General features: G+C 40.3%; 1 protein-coding gene across 2 annotated transcripts; it reads left to right on the top strand.

Annotated features, from left to right (window-relative positions):
• The first annotated feature begins 5,298 nt into the window (after window positions 1-5,298).
• Window positions 5,299-15,590, top strand: TFPI2 (tissue factor pathway inhibitor 2). Of its 2 annotated transcripts, none has more exons than XM_042477036.1 (5): window positions 5,299-5,489; window positions 6,822-7,001; window positions 10,616-10,795; window positions 14,245-14,418; window positions 14,993-15,590. In XM_042477036.1, exons 1-5 carry the CDS (start codon window positions 5,390-5,392, stop codon window positions 15,037-15,039), a joined length of 681 nt encoding a protein of 226 aa, XP_042332970.1. In that variant the 5' UTR covers window positions 5,299-5,389; the 3' UTR covers window positions 15,040-15,590. The 2 variants fall into 2 exon arrangements, with proteins under 2 accessions (XP_042332970.1, XP_042332969.1); XM_042477035.1 differs by having other exon boundaries at window positions 14,990-15,590.
• The last annotated feature ends 1,039 nt before the right edge of the window (window positions 15,591-16,629 follow it).

Below are 16,629 nucleotides of genomic sequence, written 5' to 3'. Positions count from 1 at the left end.
ACTTTCCATTCGCTTTATTTTCGTGTTATTGCCATTTGGGAGAAACACGTTAAAATCCTGTTTCTGATTAGGATTTGTCTAGTGTGATAAGGCTCATAGTGTTTCATCCTTGACTATCTGCACCAGGGGTAGGCAACCTTTTTGAGCCGGGGGCCGGGTTGCTGTCCCTCCGACAACTGGGGGGCCGAAGCCAAAAAATAAATAATTAAATATTTTTTTAAAAAAAATTAAATATATAAATAAACCAGGACAAATGTAGGACAAAATTTTCAAATGGAAGACACTTTTAAAAAAAAAATGGAGGACACGTGAAAAAAATTGCTGATTCTTTAAAAAATGTTAATATAAATGCATGTTTCTGAGGCTTCTATAGACAATTGCCCCCCAAAGGCCCCAGCGGCAATCGGTGGCAGGACCAGGCCGGGGGCCGGTCCCAAGGCCTTGCCGGGCCGCATCCGGCCCGCGGGCCGCAGGTTGCCTACCCCTGATCTGCACAGTGGATAAAAGGTTATAACACAGCTGAAAATGACAATGAAAGAGTTATGGAGAGGAGGTTTAACTGCGACTCAACCGGGCCTATAATCAGTAAATAAGAAAAAGTGAGCATACACAGGAGAACAGAGAACTGCTATGGCAACTTCCTGTAAAATTGTCAGATTTGCAGTTTATGGAGGGGGATTTCAAACTCTCAGTCAGAATCTCACCAAGATATAATTTGCATGCAGAGATAATTATAGAAATAATTACCACGATTCAGTCCAGGATTTGACAAAATGTAATCCTAAGAAAGCATGCACACTCATGTCTCTCCCCCATTTGTGAAAAATGTTTGCCCAAATGGCCAATAAGCCCCTCCAAAGCATCTGGGAGAACGGGCAGATTTGCTGTGTATGGGCTGTTTCAAGGGGGCACTTTTTCAGAACTGAAAATGGCTTCTACTCACTTCCATATTTTTCTTGGAGGGGGAGGCCCCCTTAGGCTTAAAACATAGCAAAATTCTATAATTATATATGTGAAATTGGCATTAGATATGGTGATCCTAATAAGCCAAATAATCTGAACCAAAATCATAAAAATCATAGATATTGTATACTCTAGGTAACATAGTTACAAAATATAATGGTTTCTTTGCAGGGAGAACTAGATTGCATTTAATTGCTTGGGGGTCACAGTCCCTGAGGCTGATGTCAGTAGATGGAAAGGTCACAAAACCATTGAAGGTTTCTATGTAATGATTCTCAGGCTGCCTTTCTTTATAAAGCTATACCTTTTTTTAAAAAAAATGCAGCTGGTGTAATACAATCAGTACATAAATACCAGAGCTTGGAAAAATTACTTTTTTGTACATTCCGACAATATCCAAAAAGTCACTTTGCCAAACTCTAAACATAAACACACAAGAGGTAAGACAAGTACTTAGGAAGAGACTCACTTATAGAGCATATGCTTTACATTCACAAAAAAAAAGAGATACCTTTATTAGTCAAGTGAAATGCACAAAATACATATCATGCACACTTTCAAAGCTTCACTGGCTTTTTCATCAGGCTAAGATGTTAAAAAATAATATAGGAGAAGAAAAAATGCCAGTCTTAGAGTCACAGGCCTACATTTGGTCTCAGATGTTACTTTTGTTGTCAGCTAAGATGGTACTGAGGGATCTCAATGCAGACAGAGGCAACTTTCCTCCTTGGCCATCTGGGGATCAGGGACAATGGGCTATACAGTACAAGACATGTAATAAAATTGCATCTCCATTAGCAATGGAAAAGTAACTTCCCATGAGAATCAGGCTATTCCTTCAACGTTTTACGTTGGTAGAATTAAAACAAACAGCTGTATTAATATGTAAAATCAGTATGTAGAGAGAGTTTGTAGCACCTTTGAGTAACTAAGAAGGAAGTTGGCAGCATGAGCTTTTGTAGATTTCAGTTAGTCTCAAAGGTGCTACAAGAACTCTCTTCATAATGATTTATGTTGTATGCAAACAGTCCCAAATTCAAATCCTGGGCCTACCTTTTAAAAAGATCTGGTGATCTGTGAAATTACAGGAAATATCTTTCTCTGGCTAAAACCCTGAAGAGCACCTGCTAGTCAAAATAGACAGTGCTGGAGCTGGGCAATACTGTTAGTCTCAAGTAAAGTACAGCTATTAAAATAAGGGGAACTTGGTAAATAAACCCTTATATAAATTTCACTGATTCAATCAGTCTGCTGCAGTTGAGACAAACAATTGGATTTAGGCCTGGGGTGGATGGACAAAATAGCCAGTCTTGAAATGAGGCACACACACTCCAATATTCCTAAAGCACTCTTCGTCTATTAGGCTGCATCCACACTGCAGAAGTAATCCAGTTTGACACCACTTTAACTGCCATGGCTCCATCCTACAGAATGATGGTATTTGTAGTTTTGGGGGGCACATGCTGTCTTTGGGCAAGAAGGCTCAAGACCTTGTAAAATGACCAATCCCAGGATTCCAGAGAATGGAGTTACAACCCTTAAAGTGGTTTATTTTAATTTCTACAATAGTGATGCACCTTTAGATTACTTAGCAGTGGGGTGATATACTGTAATTAAATCATCATGCAGCATAGGCTGCATCCACACTGCAGAAATAATTCAGTTTCTGGAAAACCCAGAGCAAAATGGTAAGTGAAAATGCGGGACAAAGGGATGGAAACCTGGAATTGGGTCCAGTTTGAGACTGCTTTAACTGCCCTGGCTCAATACTAGGGAATGGTAGGAAGTATAGTTTTGTGAGACATTTAGCCTTCTCTGTCAAGAGGGCTCTGGTACCATAATAAACTATAATTCCCAGGATTCCCTAGCACTGAGCCAGGGCACTGAAAGCAGTCTCAAACTGGATTATTTATGCAGTGTATTTGGGACCTTTCATGGATTTTCTGGGATTTGTCGTGTTGTGAGACATTTAACCTTCTGTGCCAGAGTACTTTGGTGCCACAATCAACTCCAAATTCTGGGATTCCATTCCATAGCATGGAGCCATGGCAGTTAAAGTGGGGTCAAACTGGATGATTTCTCCAGTGTGGATGCAGCCAGTTTGACTCTGGAAAATGCCCCAAAGTATATCTCAGTCCTCAACTCTTGGCTGGATATTAGCCTTCCAGTGAGTGAGCATCTATTGGGGGCATAATTTTATTTGGAAAGGTGTGCTGGTGCTGGTCCTCTGGCATCCCTTCGCAGAGTGACCGAAGGTCCTCCATTTCTAGGCTCTGTCCTCCATTTCAGCCTTCTATTCGGAATGTCAAAATGTCCTCCATTTTGAGCAGGTCTTAGAAGCATGAATTGATATTTCTATTAGTATTTTTTATCTTTTATTTGGTCATGTCTTCCATAGGATAACCAACTGTCCTAACCAGAAAGGAGGGCAAGGCACCACAAAACACCAGGCAGTCAAGAAAAATGGAGGACTTGCCAGAAGAAAAAATTAAAAACACTTAATATAAATGAAAATTAATGCTTCTTAGTCATGCTCAAAATAAAGGACCTTCAAGAAAAATGGAAGATGTGCCCACATAAAAGCTAAAAACACTTAATATATAGTAAATGTAAATTTATGCTTTGTAGTTAAGCTCAAAAATGGAGACTCCTCCAAGAAAAATGGAGGATGTGCCAAAAGAAAAGCTAAAACACTCATAGAAATGTCAATCCATGCTTCTTTGTCATGCTCAAAATGGACTTTCAAGACTAGGGATGTTTGATGAAGAAACAGATTTAAAATACATAGAATTATGTATTATATGACAACAGCAGCTAGGATAGTAATGGCTCAAAAATGGAAAAATGTGTAATACTGTCAATAGAAGAGTGGGCATTAAAATTGATATAAAATTAGATAAATTAATTGTCTTAGGAAAAATGGAAAGTACGTAAAAGATTAGGAACAGACAACGAAGCATATAAATAATCAGTGGGGAATACTGAAACAATTGGATTTCTGGATTAATTATTTTTTTCTCTTTTTAAATGTATGCTGATATTATTCCTTTTATATAAGTCAGAAATAGGTTGGATTCTATATATTGTTGTTTATAAACAGTTTGAAAGCCTTAGGAACATCAAGTACTTCTAGCAATGGAAGATAAAGCACAGAAGATATATTATGAAGATGAAATAATTAAGTAGATTTGTATTCCTGATGTGTTGTTTTCAAATCTATTTTTTTGTTGGCTGGCTGATTTGTGTAAGGAAAAAATAGTAATAATTTTTTTTAATTTTTATTTTTTTTAAATGAACTGTCTAGAAAAATGGAGGACATGCCCCCCCCCAGGAAAAACTCAAACCCCTCATAGAAATAGTTTTGTGGGTTTTTTTCGGGCTATGTGGCTGTGTTCTGCAAGAGTTTGTTCCTGACATTTTGCCAGCATCTGTGGCTGGCATCTTCAGAGAATGCTGGCATAGAAGAGAGTGGGGAAGTGAGGGTCCACACAGTATATATACCCTACTCACTTCCATGCCAGCATTCTCTGAAGATGCCAGCCACAGAAGCTGGCAAAACATCAAGAATAAACTCTTCCAGAACATGGCCACATAGCCCAAAAAACCCACAAAAAATCAGGGTATGAGTTTGAGTTTTTCTTGGGGGCACCTCCTCCATTTTTCTTGAGAGTCCATTTTTCCTTCCACAAATCAGGACGAGTGTATTCTGATGTTTTGCCAGCATCTGTGGTTGGCATCTTCAGAGAATGCAGGCATGGGGCATGGGAGTGAGTGTGTGTGTGTGTGTGTATACAGTATATATATATATATGGTCCTTCACTTCTCAAACTCTCTTCCATGCCAGCATTCTCTGAAGATGCCAGCCCCAGATGCTGGCGAAACGTCAGGAATAAACTCTTCCAGAACATGGCCACATAGCCCAAAAAGTCCACATGGATGCTGGCCATGAAAGCCATCGACTTCACCTCATAGAAATGTCAGTCTTCTTCGCCTTGCTCCAAAGGGGGGGCAAGGGTGATATTTCTCCTGGAGACAAGGAGGACATGGAGGACATGTCCTGGGAAAAGAGGAGCTTCTGGCCTCCTTGGGTCTTCCATTTCTTTTCCCTTCAGGGTCCTCCATTTTGTGATGCAATGGGTGATGAGGGCACTTGGCCACCCTGCATCCCTTGAGGATGGATGCTCAGGGCCTTCCTTGCCAAGAGGGAGGTATGATTGCATAGCTGAATGAATGAATGAACGAATGAATCATCCAAGAGGACGCAGGCAGACATGGAGCCAAGAGGAGGCGGAGGCAGTCAGGCAGAAGGCTTTGGGGAGTATAAAGGCAGAGATCGCCTGGCCTCCTTTCGTCCATAATCTCCAGAAGAAGAAGAGAGAGGGAAAAGGAGTACAGCCTGGTTGGCTTTCGAGTCCCTTGCTGCGCGATGGAGCTGACGATGGCCACTAGAAACCTGCGGATCTTGACCTTGGCTGCTGGCATCTCTTTCCTTCTGGGCCTTGTTTGTCCCCAAAAGATGCTGGAAGGTAATCATCAGAGTGGTTTGGGATGACAATGGATGTTAAGAGATCTTGGAGCACCTTAGAGACCAACGATCTCCAGTCTTCCAGGGGTTTTGGACTTCAGCTCCCAGCATTCCTGACTGCTGCCCAACCTGGCTGGGAAGTCTGGGAGTTGAAGTCCAAAACACCTGGAAAGCTTCAAGACTGGGGATCACTCTTAAGAGGCTGTTTAAGAGACTGAAAGAAGTTAAGACTGTTAAATTGAGGAGACTGAAAGAAAAAAGTTAAGACAATTAAGAAGAAATACTGAAAGAAAGAAGTAAAGACTGTTAAGAAGAAAGACTGAAAGAAAGAAGTTGGCAGCATGAGATTTTCTAGACCTCAGATGCATTTGGGATGAAAATGTTCTCTTGCTCAGCCTCCCCTTTATTTGGCATCTCTAGTCCAAAACACACTGCAGAGATAACCCAGTTCGAGACCGCTTTAGCTGCCTTGGCTCAGTGCTAAGGAATCCTGGGAATTGTAGTTTGTTGTGACACTAGAGAGAGATGGCTCAATGTTTCACAAAACTACAGTTTCTAGAATGCCCTAGCTAGCATTGAGCCAGGGCAGTTAAAGCGGTCTCAAACTGAATTATTTCTGTAGTGTGATTTGGATCTCTGTTTTGGTTAAACTGTTCTGCCCTCTCCAAGCTGTCTTATTCTGTATAGGCAAATATTCCAAAATCCAAAATACTTTTGGTCCCAAGCCTTTTGGATCAGGGAGACTCCCCTTGTCACAAATTTCGTATTCTTAGTTTATGTACATTTTCTATTTAAAATGTGATTAGAGTGGGATGTTAGAAAAAACAGTGGCTGCATCCACACCACAGAAATAATCCAAGTTGGCACCGCTTTAACTGCCCTGGCTCAGTGCTATGGAATCTTGGGAACTGTAGTTTGTTATGGCCCCCAGAGCTCTCTGACAGAGAAGGCTGAATGTCTCACAGAACTACAGTTCCCATACTTCCCTAGCATTGAGCCAGGACAATTAAAGTGGTGTCAACTGGGATTATTCCTGCAGTTTGGATGCAACCAAATTTGCATTTGGTGTACCGACTCCACAACCTTCATTGTACTATGAAAAAGTGATTTCCCCCCCCCCCAAGCTTTGAGAGCTGATGTTTTTGCTTTAACATGTGATTCTCCTTGGTTGATTTGGAGTAACATTTCTTTGCAGCAACTGAAGTTGTCAACATGAGTGCTGTTTCCAGTAAATGTGAATATCTTTTCACCTGAACTCTCTTTATCTCATTGTTTCTGGGAGAGATACCTGAACTATTGGTCTCTTTTAATTTTAATTTTGTTCTATTTGCAGATAGCACAAAGATCTGTCTGCAGCCACTTGTTAAAGGATCCTGCCGAGCAATAATTTCCAGGTGGTACTATGACAGACACTCACAGACATGCAAGGAGTTCACATATGGAGGCTGTGAGGGGAATGACAACAACTTCTTGAGTTGGCAGGAGTGTTCGAAACGTTGCAGCTCAATTCCGAGTAAGCCATTCTTGTGATGAAGATGTCAGATTGTAATCTTAGCTGTGGGATCAGGTAGATTCTTGTCTTAATAAGCATAGCATTTTACAGTGGGTCCTTGTTATCTTCTGGGTTTTGGGTTCAGGACCCTCCGTGGATAAAAAAAAAATCCATGGATGCTCAAGTCCCATTAAATATAATGGCATAGCAAAATGATGTCTCTTATATAAAATGGAAAAATCAAGATTTGCTATCTGGAATTTATAATTTTTTTGAATATTTTCAATCCATGGATGCTTGATTCTGTGGATAAAAAAATCTGTGGATAAGGAGGGCCAACTGTATTAAGTGTACCTTTAAATCTCAGATAGGTTACTCAGATCATAACATTCAGATCTACAGAGCTATTGTTTTCTTTTGACAATTTTTTTTGACAAAAATATGTTTTACTGCAATTTCTCACATTATTGGTTTGTTTTAACTATGGCATTTCCTAAGAACTCTTTAACTTACATTCCAGGGTTGGTCAGATGTGACCATCCAGACGCTGTTAGATTAAAAACTCCCAGAATTCCTTGCCATTGTCTGTGGCTAGAGGTGTTGGGAGTTGTAGTTCAGCAACATCTGGAAGGCCACAGTTAATATTAACCCAGCTAGAAAGTAGAGAAAATACGATTCTTTTTACTTCTGGAAAATCCCGAAAGTAAAACGAATGTGTTTTGTTGATTTTCTAGCCGGTTTAATGTTGTGTTAACCCCAATGTGTCTGGAAAAAAAATCAATCGTGCTTTTGCATATCTTCTTAGTTTTTTTCAGGTTTTAAATCCCGTTTTAAATCCTGTTTCTGCACAGGATGCTTCCTGTGTGATAACCTCCTATGACAGATACTAGGTAAACATTTGTTAGAAGGGGGAAAAAACCTAGCGCACCAGAAGGAGAGAAGTTCTAAACCAGCTCTATTACTAGCTGTTGCGTGCCTTCAGCCAACGGGTTGCCAAGGTTGGGCAGGGATTAGGATGCTGGTCTTCTGAAGTCATAATTCAACACTCAGCCCACCTCCCCATGCTCTCAAATCATTTGGGGTGGTTGTGTGTATGTTTCTGAGAGGGAATCTCAATCCAGATAACCCTGTAAGCTAAAGAAATAGAAAGGAAAAGAATGCCAACGAGCAATTTCACATTTTCAAAATTTCAGGTTGAGACAGGAGATGAAGGAAATAAGGTAAAGGGGGAGACAAATTTAGACAAGGGTGGCTGGTGGCTGCCATGCCAGTGAGGTGGTAAATCTCCTTTAGGAACTGTGTTCCCAATATCTCTAGCCAACACAGCTGATGGCGAGTAATTCTGGGAGTTTCTATTTAACAACTTCTGGATGACCACAGCAGACCAACCCTGGTATGTAGGTTAAAGAATGTTTAGCAAATGCTGTATTTAAAACACTAATAATGTGATAGGTTGCAATAAAAGCCTATTTAATCCTGTTGTCAAAAGAAAATAATAGTTCTGTTGGTCTAAATGTTATGATCTGAGCATCCCATATGAGATTTAACTTTTGTCTTTGGAATAGGGTACAGCACCTTGGGTAGTTTCTTTCCAGTTCAAACTAAAATCCTGAGCATATTCAGTGCTCCCAATATGTGGAAACCACCAGCGTGTCCTGCTTTGGGAGCAGCAAAGCAACACAGGTGAAAAGACACATTATAACCACAAAAAAGTGCTCCTTCATAGTAACACATTCTTCTATAGGATGCTGAGTTGTTGTACCTGGAACTATAAGAATGGTGAGATGATGACTGATTGATTTGAATAAACTTCTTCATGAATGACATTGGAACCAATTGCTTTTAATGGCACTAGTTTGGAACATACATTTTTCAATTATATATTTTATTTAATTTTATTTAAAGTTATTAAAAATTAATTATTTCTTAATGTTAACCTTTAAAATCATTTCATCTATATTATATTTGTTTTATTTCTTATAAGCAACTTTGAGTCCCAATTTTGGGGGAAAGTTGAGATATAAGTTTAATTAATAACAATAACAATATTCATAATAGATGGGGCAGCAGGTTATCTCTCCGTGGATGTCTTCAAACAGAGGCTGCACATCGCTGTTATTCATGTTATAGCTCTGGATTTATTATTATTTTTTGCCTTAAGCAGAGGGCTAGGCAGGATGGTCCCCAAGAACCCTTGCATATCTATATCCTTTTTTGATATATTTATTCAAATATTTTTGTCCCACTCTTTATCATGGGAACTCAGGGTGACATAGGTGTGGTCCAGACCGGCACTTTGCGCCAGCCTGGCCACGTACTAGGGTTGCGCGGGGTGAAACGACTGTATGCCCCACAACCCTAGTACATGGTGGCAGCATAATCATGGCAGCCTCCCGTCTACATGGGGGCTGCCATGATGACATCACAACCAAATGGCATGGCACGTGCGTGATGTCTCCGTACCACCCCAGGCCGCTTACGGCAGCCAGGCTGCAGAGCGGGAAGTACCTCCAAAACAGAACTCCTTTTGGGCATGCACATTGTTCCTGCAGCAACCAAATGGCATGAAGCCCCAAGGACACCCCTTTTCTGCAACACAGAAAAGCAGCATTTTGCGACTTCTCCGTGGTCTGGAAAAACTCTGGATTGGAGCTCCAGGGCTGCAGGTGAGGCTGCCCTGCCCCCAACCCGGAGCGAAATGGAGCGCCACAGAACCGCCCTTTTGGGGCAATCTGTGCCACACAATGAATGTAATTTAATAACCCAAATAACTGAAACAAGATTAAAATATTAAACAAAGGGATTTTGTAGCACCTTTGAGACTAACTGAAAGAGAGAGGTTGGTAGCATGAGCTTTCGTAGATAAGTCAAGCTCATGCTAGTCTCAAAAGTGCTACCAGATTTTACCAGATTCCTTTGCATACTGATTTCCCAGACAAAACACGGTGATCTCTTTGAAGATTAAAACATATTAAACAAAACAACTATTAAAAGAACTTTAAAAGCACACTCAGAAGTAAATCAGTCCCTTTTGGCTCCATACCAGAATGAAGCCACTATTGCTGCCACTTGTCCCAGGGAAGAATATACTGCAAGTATGGTGTCACAACAAGAAGGCCCTATTCCATGTTCTCCCCGACTTGGTATGTCCCCCACTGACGGGACACAGAGAAGTCCCCTTTGGTAGCCATAGGGAGAGGTGCTCCTTCAAGTACTGACGTGCCAAGCCATTTGGGGCTTTACATGTCATCACCAGCACCTTGAATTTAGACCTGAAATGAATTGACAGCCAGTACTGCTCTTTCAAAACAGGTGCTAAATGTTGTCTGTAGGATTCTGTGATTCTTACATTTATACGCACAGGGTTCTAGTAGTTGGGGTGGAGATCGGAAAGCGCTGTTGAGAAAGGAACAAGCTGCCATGAATTGTGGCTAATTGTCCATTAAGATCCTTCAACAAGTGATTAGCTATGCAGAGAGAAGTTTGCTCTGTATAGAAATTAAGATAAAGTCCATTAATCTGATCCAGTGTGTGTCTACTTCTGTTCTTATGTCAGGACAAAATGGCTCAAAGTAATGGTTTTACTTTGATAGTTGCTTTGTTTGATAATGGTGTTCTTGTTGGTTTGACTTCAGAAGTGCCTAAAACGTGCAGACTGGAAGCTGATGTAGGAATCTGTAGAGGTTTAAATCGGAGGTATTTCTTCAATCTCAAGACAATGAGTTGTGAGCTATTCTACTATGGAGGGTGTAATGGAAATGAAAACCGGTTTGATGATGAAGAATCCTGCATGGACACTTGCATGCCGATAAAAAGTAATTACCATTTTAGTGCTGGAAAAAGAGTGATCGGTTTTGATTGGCAGGGGTGGATGGGAATGGGAAGTCCAAATCCTTACTCACTACACTTACCTTCTCCCCCAAGAGCAAGGGAATAGCTTGAATTTATTGGGGAACCTTGATATGCAGTGGCATCAAGGGGGAAAGTAATTTTATTTACTTTTTAAAGTTTAAAAATCTTTCTCTGCTCTCAGATCATTGCCAGACCCAAATTTCCAAACATAGCCTTCTTTCCTGTTATCTAAAATTTACTCTTTTTTGAACCGTAATTCCCAGAATCCCTCAGCTTGCAAAAGAACCTGCAGCAGAGCTTGTCAAAATTGTTTTTTAGACTTCAAGTCCTAGACAGCATGTCCAGTGCCCCTGGTCTAAAAAATAATAATAACATTGCCAAATTCTGCTACAGGTACTAGAATGTAATTATTTTCCTTCTTTAAACCAGAAGGTGCTTCCTTATCCCTTAACATGTATTTTTTGGGGCAGGGGGATTTGACAGTGGCAGGTCTGCCCTTTGCAGCTTGAAAATGCTTTCATATAGGGAAAAGAATATCTTTTGATCAGACATCAATGAAGAGTTGTAGACCCTATTTCTTTTATCCCCCCCCCAAAAAAAACCCTTAATATCAGTAGCAGAGCTCTGTATTTGCACAAAAAGTGAAGATAAAAATAAATGAAAATAAAATTTTAAAAAGCCAGAAAGGCATGCTGGGTAGGGCATAGGATAGGGAAGCAGGGTTAAGAGAGAATCAGGAAGAGAGTATGGAGATTATCACGTGGCCATTTTTGCCCTGGTCGTGCACAAGACGGGATCAGCTCAGAACGGGGGGAAACAGGTATTTTTCTTCCACTTCTTCATACACACAAATTGTTGAGGTATTTCGCAATGAGCCAGAAGTAAGATACAGCATACATGCCATATCTCCAAGTATTACAAATAACCTGAAAAATAGAACATGTAATCCTCCTTAGAAGGTGGGACTCAGTGTACTCCCAAAGAGCTGAGGTATTTCCAGGACAGCCAAGAAAGCTGAAATTTGGATGACACATAGCTAAAACATCCCACTTGTTATAAATATCTGAAAATGTGGTGTGTGTGTGTGGGGGGGGGGAGATGTCTCCAGTGATCAAAACCTAGAATATGACTTTTAGCTCCTAATAGAGGTCAGAACAGAGTAAGCTGCGAATGGGATGAAACACTGGACTATAGAACCTCACTGTGTCTTTGAGCCAGATCTGGTGAAAGAACACTTCTAATAACAGTCAGAAGTACAGGAGCTTTACTGCATGGGCCCCGTTCTCACCGCAAGTGATTGTCAATAAAAATGGAAGTGTGCCTGTTTGTATAATAGCCATTACCACACATCTTTGCAATCACACAACTAAGGCTGCTGCAACCATCAATGGAGATTATTGCACAGCTATTTTTGCCCTGGCTGTGCATGAGACAGGATCAGGTTGGAAGGGGGGGGGGGAATAGGTGTTATTGCACAGTAAATTGCTGCTGCGCTGTTGCCTGACTATCACCTGTCCCCCAGGCATGCTCTGCCAACCAATTTTGGTGATATGGAAAGCTTCCATACCACCAAAATAAGATGGCAGAGCACGCCCGAGGGATATCTTACTTCTGGCTTATTGGGAAATACCTCAAGAATTTGTGTGTATAGAGAAGTGGAGTCTCCTCACAGGATTAAATGCATCTTGTGTGCTTTCTGTGTTATTTATGGGAAAAATCAAAGGTTGAGCTTTCCATTTTAATTATAGATTGGAAAGTAAATGATGAATCAGTTAAACATTCTGTAGCCTGGTGAAAATCCCAGTTCATTGAGGGTTGCACAGGGGTAGTATTTCAACAGATTTATGTTTCAGAAAAAGTACCACAATTCTCTACTTAATGTGACAAAAATATTTCTGTGTAAATTCTGAGAGTGAGTAGGTTTGCCATCACACTCCTCTCCTCTGTACTTAGAGAATGGGAAAATGTAATTCTGTAAAAACACTGAAAGAGCAGATTTAACATCTTTTTTTCTTCTGATAGAGGTCTTATAGCAGAAGCAGGGGCCCATTCACAGTACAGAATTACAGTGCTATGGAGTCCTGGGATTAGCGATGTAAGGCTCTAGTACCTCACCAGACTACAAGTCCCAGGATTCTATGGGATAGAACCATTGCCTGTATCACACACAGCCATGAAAGCAGCAGGATAATGTGATAACCTGTGCATTCGATTCCCCCCTCCTGCATAATGTCGTCGTGGATCCATGGGAGACTATAGTAAAAGTGGGTCTTTTTACTCACAGGAAAAATCCATTAATGATTTTCGTTTAGCATTGCTGTCACATATGATTTGCAATGTGAAAGTTCAATAGTGCTTTCCTGCCAATTTTTCCTGGTCAGTGGGCAAGCATGAGGAAATGGAAATTCAGCCCCCTTCCAGAGTCATTTAAATGCTTCACTCACCCACTCTCTCTCTTTTCCTCCCTCCTCCCCTATCTTCTGCCTCCTTCCCAAAGCTTCTTCACCTTCCCAAGCAGCTGCATGGCTTTCCTGGGGAATGGATCAGAGGGTAGAGAGGGAGAACAGAAGAGGTGAAGGCAGTGCAGTGAGGTTTGGGTGCTAACAGGTGCTATTATTTTGGATCAAGTGTATAGGAGGTCAAAATTGTTGTTGTTGTTATTGTCTGCCTTCAAGTCATTTCCGACTTATGGCGACCCTATCATGGGCTTTTCTTAGCAAGTTTCTTCAGAGGAGGTTTGCCATTGCTATCCACTGGGGCTGAGAAGTGTGACTCACACAGGGTCACCCAGTAGGTTCACATGGCTGAGCCGGGATTCAAACCTTGGCCTCCAGAGTTGTAATCCAATGCTCAAGCTACTATGCCAGTCTGGCTCAGTTTCTGCCATTACAGTTTTTGCAGGCCAGGGAGTTACAGCAGGAGAGGGTCGCCATGCGATTAGGCGCCATGGCAATTAAAGTGGAATAACAGCACTATAATTCTATAGTGTGAAGGGAACCCAGAGGTTTTCAAATGCTTCTCCCATAATCCCTATCCAGCATGGCCAATGGTAAGAGATTATAGACATTCTAGTCCCAGAATGAATGAGAGGCATCATGTTGCCTATTTTTGTCTTATGGCTTTGGCAAATTGAAAGATAACACATAACAGTGTTTTCTGTCTTATTGGGAGCAAGGGAGGAGATACTGGTGTTAAGATACCGTGTAGGGTTTGTGCACATTAGAAAGGTAGCAGCCAAAATTTAAATATTTAAGGATTCTTTAAGGATATAAATCTAAAGATATAAAAATTTAAAAACTGATTTTAAAAAGTAGCTCTTTTTTTAAAGTCCTGCTTTATTGACTGAGTTCTTGGCTTCATTTCAGTTCACAGTTAAAAACTGACCCATGACTTTTTTTTCTCTGTTTTGAAGCTGGCCCATCATTTTGCTACAGCCCAAAAGATAAAGGATTATGTTCAGCTTCAGTGTCTCGTTTTTACTATAATATAAAAACAAAAAGCTGTGAGGAATTCAGTTATACGGGATGTGGTGGAAACGATAACAACTTTACTACTGAGAAACTCTGTCTCAAGGTCTGCAAGAAAGGTAGGTTTCTTTCTTTTCACTGTGATGGATTGTTATGTTATTGGTGCTTGTGCAGAATGTTACCCTTTGGGAAGGTTCATAAACAAGCCCCATTACAGAGAGACTGTAAAATCAAAACTGTTCTAAGTAGAAGGAAAAAATATCATTAGCCATTCTTAGAAGTTCAGGAAAACAAATGTTTAGCTTGGCACATCAGAGAGCTATCTTTCTTCATATTATCTGTGATAACCCATCTTAATCCTACACTACCTTATTTTTTTAAAGTGTATAATGCCCTGAAAACTCACTAGATAGATAGATAGATAGATAGATAGATAGATAGATAGTGTTTGAGGTAGCATGAAAATAATTGATATGCAATGGTTTATTAATACATAATGAGCTCTTGATGTTGAGGTCAGGAAGAAGTGAGTGTGATTCCGTCAATAAAGATAGTTGCTAGGTGGGATCTCACACACTGGAGGGTTGTTTTTTTAAGGGAAAGAAAAACCCCAATTGTCATTGTCACCATAACTGGATAAGGTTATCATGCTAACCTTTTATTGTGATTGAACTTCTGTTCTTTCCTTAGCAGGGAGAAGGAAACCACGTTTTATGAGAAAAATAAAAGCCAGCACATAAAGCTGTGAAGTTCCTGCAAATGAAGAAGTCTGTAGTCCAGAGGCACTGTCTTAACTTACTTGGAACATCTTTATTCTGACGCTGTTACTGTTATCTGCAGCTATAAAACAATTGCCTTACTTGATAGTTTCTGAACTGTAGCAAATCAAAGTTGCCATGGTCTAGCAAGGACAAACTATCTATCACCAACCTTTTTGGACTGGATCTTATGTTTAGCATGGGTGGTTTGCTAAGAGACACAAACACATAACCTTCGCCTGAGTTTATGGCTCTCATGAAGGAAATGTAAGATACAGAAATAGGCTCGACACATTTTCTGTACACAAGGGTTTTTCTCAACCACTTGCTGAAAATGATTGATACACTTTTGTAATGACTGTTTATGTGGCCTTATCCCCTTGTCATATTGATAGGGATGGACAGAGCTTGAAAATATGACACCAGGACTGTAACTCCCAGAATCCCCCAGCCATTTTAGGGAGTTCTAAGAGCTATAATCCAAAAGTCATTCTTCCAAGCAGATAGGGATAAGCTATAGCTCAGTTACAGATAACATGTAGAAAGTTCTCCATGTTCAGTTCCTGGCAATCTCCAGTTAAAATGAACAGGCAGAAAATTATGAGGAAGAGTTGTTGCTACAGTACAGAAGACAGGATGGTTATAGGTCGCAGGTAAGGCAACAGAACTGTGAGGACACTGGATGCAACAATATGCCTGCAGCTATCTCCTGTTGCTGAAGGGTTCTTGCTCTTATATCATTTTTCCCCCATCAAGTTTAAAAAAAATAAATGGATTTGTTTAAACTTTCCACTCTGTTAGGATGCATGGAAATTATTCTGCCATTTTGGGGAGAAGAGCTTAATTGTCCCAAGCATAAGGTACAACATATGGCACCTTGTCTTTTTCATTTGGTAGAACGTTGCCAGTTGTATTTGGCTGATCCTCATTTAAGGAAAGAATGCTGGACTGTTCACAAGAAAACAGTACTGATGATATCAGTTCTCCTGCCACAATATCAACAACACATCTGGAGACCAACAGGCTGGAAAAGATGCCTTAAAGAATAACATGACAGAAACTTCTAAATGGATTGGGAGTAAATGCAATTAATTGGGCTACAAAAACATCCTCAAAGGGTGTCGAATCTGAGTTGGTCAAGATTTTCATTGTTAATGCAGTATTGTAATGCTTGCTAATTTGTTGTCATCAAGGAGAAACTAGCAATGTAATTGACAGTGTTACTTCTTTTAAAAAGACAAATCGTGAGCTGCTTAATCTTTGTGTGTGTGTGTGTTTACTGATGTTATTAATTTTCATTTACTGGCTGTAAAGCCACAGGGTGATCATCATAATAAAATACATTCCCATGGGACAATTATAGGCAGAAAACTATTTGGAAGCTAGAAACACTGCAAACTGGAGTTTATGAAATACCTGGAGCTCCTTTCCTTTCTTTGAAGTAACCACCATTATGGCTTTTATTCACTTCACTTTTATTCACTTTTTAAATGAAAAAATCAATAAAGAAAATTAAAAAATATTCACTTCTTAGTATTTACTAGATGCAGTTCAACCTGAAGTAAGGGAATA

Source organism: Sceloporus undulatus, chromosome 6 (genome assembly GCF_019175285.1).
Source record: "Sceloporus undulatus isolate JIND9_A2432 ecotype Alabama chromosome 6, SceUnd_v1.1, whole genome shotgun sequence".
Lineage (NCBI taxonomy): Eukaryota > Metazoa > Chordata > Lepidosauria > Squamata > Phrynosomatidae > Sceloporus > Sceloporus undulatus.
Note: the sequence above shows the minus strand (reverse complement) of the source record. Positions and strands in the feature narration are given on the sequence as shown.

What these genes read in the sequence shown, in the direction of transcription:
- TFPI2 (XM_042477035.1), top strand. Translation starts at nt 5,390, where the DNA reads ATGGAGCTGACGATGGCCACTAGAAACCTGCGGATCTTGACCTTGGCT. An exon ending in ACGTTGCAGCTCAATTCCGA is followed by an intron (nt 7,002 to 10,615) that starts GTAAGCCATTCT and finishes GTTTGACTTCAG; the next exon opens with AAGTGCCTAAAACGTGCAGA. An exon ending in TCTCAAGGTCTGCAAGAAAG is followed by an intron (nt 14,419 to 14,989) that starts GTAGGTTTCTTT and finishes TTCTTTCCTTAG; the next exon opens with CAGGGAGAAGGAAACCACGT.